The 7,819-nt window shown below is 30.1% G+C and overlaps 1 protein-coding gene across 2 annotated transcripts; it reads left to right on the top strand.

Annotated features, from left to right (window-relative positions):
- The first annotated feature begins 494 nt into the window (after positions 1–494).
- tagln (transgelin) lies at positions 495–7,700 on the top strand. 2 transcript variants are annotated; one of them, XM_087794875.1, is made up of 6 exons: positions 524–633; positions 3,841–3,873; positions 4,127–4,318; positions 5,443–5,614; positions 5,681–5,783; positions 7,270–7,700. In XM_087794875.1, the coding sequence occupies exons 2-6, from the start codon at positions 3,862–3,864 to the stop codon at positions 7,406–7,408; spliced, it is 618 nt and encodes a 205-aa protein (XP_087651001.1). In that variant the 5' UTR covers positions 524–633; positions 3,841–3,861; the 3' UTR covers positions 7,409–7,700. The 2 variants fall into 2 exon arrangements, with proteins under 2 accessions (XP_087651002.1, XP_087651001.1); XM_087794876.1 differs by lacking the exon at positions 3,841–3,873 and having other exon boundaries at positions 495–633.
- Positions 7,701–7,819: the final 119 nt, after the last annotated feature.

The raw sequence follows: 7,819 nt of genomic DNA on the forward strand, positions 1-7,819 counted from the left end.
CGATCTACGAAAAGTAAATTACGGTCTACGAAAAGTACATTACGATCTACAAAAAGTACATTACGATCTACGAAAAGTACATTACGATCTACGAAAAATACCTTAAAGAAGTTATTATTAAACTTCCGGTGAGTGTCAAAGTGACGTTGTAAGAAAGGAATTTGAACGTTCGACACATAAAACAGGCTCTTAGGCAGAAACTGCAGAGTTTCTATTAGTCTTTTCGTTTTTTCCTTCTTCCCTCCTTTCACACTGGAGCGAGAGAGAGAGAGAGAGAGAGAGAATCTCCTGAGAGAATTTCTAGAATTCCTGCTGACCAGAGCGACGTTGAAAAAGCTCTTCCCAAATAAGGCTGTGGAGCCGACGGACGATGGGATGGAGAGGAATGAGAGAGAGAGAGAAGCTGCTGAAAGGCCATGCCCTTGTAAGGATGAAGTTTCCTCTTCTTTTTCTTTTTTTTTTCCCCCTTCCTTCCTTTCTCTCGCTCCCTCGTTCTCTCCCGCCCTCTGGTCGAAGGAGACGTGACGTCTCGTCTCTTTTAAGTCCAGCGTTTTCCAGAGGGAGGTTCTTGAAAAAGACAAACTCTCGTCCGCACTCGTCCTCGTCGTTCCTCCACTCTTTGTCCTTCACGCAGTGAGTACATCTTTCTCTTCTTCATCTGTTCATCTTCACCACACCATCTGCTCTTGTTAGGCATCATCCATCGCTCTTTTTAGACAGAAAAGAAAAGATAAATGTCGTTTTTTTAAATATGTATTTGCCAGATATGTGTGGAATTAAACCTAAATAATAGTAAAACAATGTTTTAAAAGTTGTTTATTTACTAGTTTGATCTATATTTGTATCTACAGCTGATACTTAAACGTGTTAAAATCCAAGTGGACTTTTTATTTTACACTCTTTTACTGGTTTAGTCTCTTGTAAAGCATTTTTTATTTTAAATATTTTTTTTTATGCGTCAATGCAGGACTCTATCCATAAGGGGCACAACTGAGCTCATGGCCACCTTTGAAAATTATTTTGGAGCCCAACCCAGATCATTTTAAGATAAACTTTATACACATCGCATTAAATGTAACAACAAAAATAATATTTGTTGCATTTTTGGACAATAATAAAAATAATGGTATTTCTCTTTAATTTTTTTTTTTTACATTTATACAAATTTAAAAAAAATTTTTTTTACGCTATACATATACAGTGTAAGTTTTCAATATATTTATATTACTGTTATTCAGTTATTTAAAAAGTTATTATTAGTTATAGACAGAAGCAGAAAATCTCTTTGTCAAAAGGAATAAATCTGCAACTCGACTCATGAGCAACAGGGGGCAGTGTTTCCTGCACAGCAACACGGAGCAAGCGTATTTGTTGTTAAAAAAACATTTTGAACATTATATATATATATATATATATATATAAATATTATATATTTATATCTATAAGTATATTCTCTATCTTTAAAGTCGTGTCGGCCGACAAATTTATTTATTAAAATTTTAATTGTATTCATGTGATCGACTCCCAAATGTATGAAGGCAGATAAGTGTCTTCATTCAATAAAAATTATATTTTAAATAAAAAAAGGTTAAATAAATGAAAAAAAAGAAGGAATTAAATCAATAAAAAAGTTGCTTCTGTGAAAAACAAATATTTTTATAAAAAACACACATTTTTTATTGGAGCAATTTTTAAATTGGATAATAAAAGCAGTGCATACCTCTGCCAAGAAGCTCATTTCACTCGACTCACTATGTATAAAATCAATAAAATCACTTCCATGATTCAAGATATATTTTCGCTTATGGCAAAAAAAACAAAACATTCGGACTCAAATCTCACGTAGCGTCCGAACCACTGCCCGACTCACAAGGTTTTTTAAAACCTGCTGAAAAAAAAAACTTTTTTTCCCCCAATACACGTCACGTTTGCAGCTTTTTGTAGATTATAATGTACTTTTTGTAGATCTTATTGTACTTTTTGTAGATCTTTATGTACTTTTTGTAGATCTTTATGTACTTTCTGTAGTTCATTATGGACTTTTTGTAGTTCGTTATGTACTTTTTGTAGATCGTAATGTACTTTTTGTAGTTAGTTATGTACTTTTTGTAGATCGTAATGTACTTTTTGTAGTTAGTTATGTACTTTTTTTTAGATCTTAATGTACTTTTTGTAGTTAGTTATGTACTTTTTGTAGATCGTAATGTACTTTTTGTAGTTAGTTATGTACTTTTTTTTTTATCTTATTGTACTTTTTGTAGATCGTTATTTACTTTTTGTAGTTCGTTAGGTACTTTTTGTAGTTCGTTATGTACTTTTTGTAGATCTTAATGTACTTTTTTGTACATCGTGATGTACTTTTTGTACATCGTAATGTACTTATAGCTTGTTCGTAATGTACTTTTTGTACATCGTGATGTACTTTTTGCTTGTTTGTATTGTACTCTTTGTAGATATTAATGTAATTTTTGTAGATCTTAATAATAAACAAGTCAACGACAGAACATTATGTTCATAAAACGTGTTTTTTAAATATTTGAAAATGTTCAAACTTCCACATTTCAACAGTTTCACTTCACGCTGGAAACTTTTCTGATCTCGACTGTTAAAGTGTTTTCATGTGTTTTGGTCGAAGCAACGTTTATGAGGCGAAGAACAAGTGGAAAAAAAGGAGAGAGAGAAAAAAAAGAAGGAATTCCAGTCAAACATTATTCCACAATTACATAATGACTGAATGTGTGTGTTCATGTGTGTGTGTGTGTTCGTGTGAGCGTGTGTGTGTGTGTGTACATGTGTGTGTGTGTGTGTGTGTGTTCATCTGTGTATTGCCAAGTTTCCTGAGGTCTGGAAAAGAAGTGAAGGAAAAAGAAGTTTAATTAAACGTAGTATTTATACGTGAACCTGGAGGTGAAAGTATACGAATGTAAAATGAAACGTACAGAAGTCAATCATTTGCATCAGAATATTCAATTATTTCAAATGTTGAAAAGTTTTTTTTTAAGCACTTGATTATTTGTTAATTAATTTAATTTAACAATTTCTATATTGAAGGTTTGAATTAGTTTTTTATCTTTGGATCCAGAAAATCAAACTCTGTGTAAAATAAATAATTACAATTATTATATACAACTATTTGCAAAATGCTTGAAAATATTATTATTTTTATTTTATGTACTTTTTGCTCATTTAAGTATTTTTTAATTTTGATTGTTGTTATTATCATTGTTATTATTTTGCATTTAATTATTTTTTAATACTTGAATTCAATGATTTCTACACTGAATGTTCAAATTACAAATTTCGATTAACTAAAAAAGTATTTTAATTCTAATAATTCCAACAATTCCATAGTAAAATTTCTAAATTGAATATATTCGAATCCATTTAAATTAAATATATACATAAACATGGTTTAAAATAGTTTTTATATCGAATTTAAATGCTATAAATTATATATTTATAAAAAAAAAAACATTTAAAAAAAAAGAAAATTAAGAAAAGAAAAGTTTGAATTATTGGAACAAGAAAATAAAACGATGTTTAGATGTTTAAAAATAATAAAAATACATTTAAAATGAATGAATTTGTATTCAATTATTTATCAAATTAATTCAACCTTTTCATATAAAAGTTCATCCACGATCCTCGATATATTAAATGCTTAAAAATCTAAACATTTTAATACAAACAAATTCATTAAGAGTTAAAAAGTTCAATTAATTCAATATTCCGAAGCTTCCACTGTAACATGACTCAGCACTTTACACTAACATGACTCGTGGACACGTGTGGTTTCATTAACCATTAACCTTTAACCTCTAACGTTTGGACTTCCTGTAGGAACCAGAACCAGAATCCAAGATGGCAGCAAAGGTTTGATGTGTATATATATGCAGACGACACTCTGCTGTGTGTGTTGCGAGCGGCTGCCCACAGGGGGCGACATTGTGCATTTTTTAACCAAGCGTCTGCAGAAGAAGCCGACGATGAAAACTTTTTTGCTTCTTTTCCACGCGTTTGACTCGCATGTCACCGTTGATTGATGGGAAAACGTTTGCGCCGTCGTGGGTCACGTGACCTCGGACGACACCCGTCACTCAACCTTGACCCCGTCGTCCCCCCGCAGGGCGTCGTCGGCATGGCTAACAAGGGTCCGTCGTACGGGATGAGCCGACAGGTTCAGGACAAGATCGACAGCAAGTACGACCCGGAGCTGGAGCTGGTTCTGGTCGAGTGGATCAGCCGTCAGTGCGGCGCCGGCGTGGGTCGACCCGAGGCCGGGAAGATGGGCTTCCAGGCCTGGCTCAAGGACGGATGCGTGAGTGACTGGAGCGTGTTTTGATTGACAGAACCACAATTAACTTTATTATTATTATTATTATACACTTTATTATTCATACGTTTTATAAACACATTATTATTATGTTACGTTTTCTTATAAATCACTTGTATCTCAATTCTATATCATTTTTAAATTGATTAATGATAATCAATAATTAATAATAATATATATATATTATTTTTTTTAACCACTACAGAAGAAATAATAAAGTCAAAGTTGTATTAGAAAAAAATAAAAATAATAAAAGTTAAATAGTCAACAGTGTAAATTAATTTAATTAAAAAACACTAAAGAATAATATAAGAAAGTAATAAAGTCAAGGTAGTATTAAAATATATATACATTTATATATATACCTTTAAAACACAAACACATTTAAAAAAAAAAAGTTAATTTAAATGGGTTTGAATTTAAATACATTACATTTACTTTTGAATTATTGGAATTAAAATTCTCGACGAAGTCTACGTGTAAAAAACTAAAAATATTTATTTTTATATGTATAAAAAAAAAATGTAAAACCACTAATGAAGAAGAAATAAAGTATATATACTGTATAGTATATATATATATAACACGATTATAAAAAAAATGTATAATAATAAAATGAAAAAAATATAATCATTAAATAAGAAGTAATTGAGTTAATGTGGTATCAAAAAATAAATATAACCATTAAAAACAACATATTCAATGAAATATTCTATAACGTGATTAATGGTAAAAACAAGAACAAAAGGTGATTTCAAAATAAAAGTGGAATAATTCATCATTTTTGAGTGAAAATTAAATGTATTGATAAAATAATTGAATGAATTCAAATAATAAAAAATAAAACACATATTAAATTTACCAAAAAAAACTCCAAAATGGTAAGATTAAAAAATGACAAGAAGAACAAAATGTGATTTCAAAATAAAAGTGGAATAATTCATCATTTTTGAGTGAAAAGTAAATGTATTGATAAAATAATTGAATGGATTTCAAATAATACAAAATAAAACATATATTAAATTTACTAAAAAAAAATTAAAAATCAAAAAATGACGAGAAGAATAAAAGGTGATTTCAAAATAAAAGCTGGAGGATTTGTGCTGCAGGTCTTGGGCGAACTCATCAACAGCCTGTTCGCGGGAGACAAACCCGTGAAGAAGACCCAGAGCTCGTCCATGGCCTTCAAGCAGATGGAGCAGATCTCACAGTTCCTCAGCGCCGCCGAGAAGTACGGCGTCACCAAGACCGACATGTTCCAGACCGTGGACCTGTGGGAAGGTTCGGACCCCGAAGGTTCTGGTTGTGAGCGAAGCTGAGTTGTTGACGCCCTGGTGTGTTGAGCAGGGAAGGATCTGGCCGCGGTGCAGAGGACCCTCTCCGCCCTGGGGAGCCTGGCCGTCACCAAGGAAGAAGGAACGTACCAGGGAGACCCCAACTGGTTCTTCAAGTGAGTTCTTTTGGAACCAAGTATTTCAGCGAAGATCTCGTGGTCGTTTGGTTGAATTTAAGAGGCTAGGAATGAAAGAATATTGAATTTAAAATATATATTTTTTTATTATTGGAATTAAAATATCAAAATCTGTGTAAAAAAAAGGGAAAAATTGGATTTAAAACGTATATATATGAAAAAAAAATGCAAACTTTTAATATAGAAACTGTTTAATTCAACCTGGTATTACATTTTTTTTAAAGAAAATGTTAACAGTAAAGAAAATCTCATAACGTAATAATTAATTAATAAGCCATTTAAGAAAAAATAAATAAATTAGAAAAAAATTATTTAAAAAAATAAATTAAAAAAAACTTTCAAAATACAAATTAGTAATTAACTCATTTCATTTATATACAGATAATGTAATTCACTTTGACTATGAACGTTTTTTAATTCAATTATACAATAAAAACAAATTCAACCTTTTGATTAGATTATTGCACAAAAAATATACTTTGGTATAAAAAAAAAATTGAATTAAATTATAGCAAAGATTTGATTTAAAATTGATATAAAAACTGAAATATTGAATAAATAATACTTTAAACATCAACCTTTCAATTAAAAGAAAAATAAAAAAAATTCAGCCTTTGGTTAAATATATAATTTCATTAAATTATAAAAATATATATTAATAGTTAGATCTTTTAATACAAAAAGTATGTATTGAATCAATATATATATATATATATATATATATATATATAATAATTATTATCTCTCTATATATATTAAAAAAAACAAAATATCGATACTTTTTTTTTTTTAAATAAATTGTACTAAAAATGTACCTCTAATATACAACTTTAATTGTTAAAAAAAAGTATTAAAAAACTTTCAAAATACAAATGATTTACTAATTAATTTTATTTATATACAAATTATTTAATTTATTCTTTAATTTAGCAGATTAAATCAATTATTCAATAAAAACAAATTCAACCTTTCCATGTACAAAATATTGTATTAGATTATTACACAAAATAATACTTTTAATATAAAAAATATTGAACTAAATTACAACAAAATTTGATTTAAAATGGATATAAAAACCGAAATATTAAGTAAATTTTACTTCAACATTTCAATTTAAAAATTTTTTAAATTAAATTTAAAAAAAATGAATTCAGTCTTTGGTTAAATACATTTTTTAATTAAATAATAAAAAATATATTTATAGTTCAACCTTTTAATATACAACTTAAAATTATTTAAAAAAAAATCAATTATTTAATTAAATTATAAAAAGTAATGTTCATAATTCAACCTTTTAATACATAAATAATTGAATTAATTGACTTAATAACAACAAATATACAGACTTTAAATACACAAATTACAATTATAATAAGTCAATTCTGATGATATATAATTATAATCCCATATAAATTCATGATCAGACCCAAGTCAGTTTTTCTAAACCCTGAACACTCTGGCGCAGGAAAGCGTCGGAGAACAAGCGCGACTTCAGCGAGGACCAGCTCAAGGCCGGCAAGAACGTGATCGGCCTCCAGATGGGATCCAACAAGGGCGCGAGCCAGGAGGGCATGAGCTACGGACGACCTCGACAGATCCTGTGAAACCACCGACCTCTAGATCCTCGTCTCTGTGCAGCCTGTAACGACGACCCTCGACCCCCGACCCTTGACCCCCGCTCTGCTCCCCTCGACACTTTTTAGTACAAGTCAACGTCTGGAGGCCAAAAATTCTTCATCGTATCGAAGCTTGATTTGTTGCCCAGAAAAAAAGAAAAGAAAAAGATTCAAACTTCTCCGAGGACTCGGTTCTGATCCGATCTTCCGATGCTGTTCTTGCTGTGTGGAGGCAATATTTTTGTACATTGTCTTAATAAATAATTCATTTGAAATTAAACTCTGGGATTATTTTTGTGAAGCGACACGTCAATCACACGCTCAAATCTCCAAGCAGCCTGGGTTCGAGTCCCGAACCAAACGATTCCTTCAACATCAGTTAAAAAATACTTCATTTTT

This window comes from Callionymus lyra, chromosome 7, assembly GCF_982586985.1.
Source record: "Callionymus lyra chromosome 7, fCalLyr1.hap1.1, whole genome shotgun sequence".
NCBI lineage: Eukaryota > Metazoa > Chordata > Actinopteri > Syngnathiformes > Callionymidae > Callionymus > Callionymus lyra.

Excerpts from the sequence above, each read along its gene's own strand:
- tagln (XM_087794875.1), top strand. Across the intron at positions 5,615-5,680 it reads GACCGTGGACCTGTGGGAAG|GGAAGGATCTGGCCGCGGTG; the intron begins GTTCGGACCCCG and ends TGTGTTGAGCAG. Across the intron at positions 5,784-7,269 it reads GACCCCAACTGGTTCTTCAA|GAAAGCGTCGGAGAACAAGC; the intron begins GTGAGTTCTTTT and ends ACTCTGGCGCAG.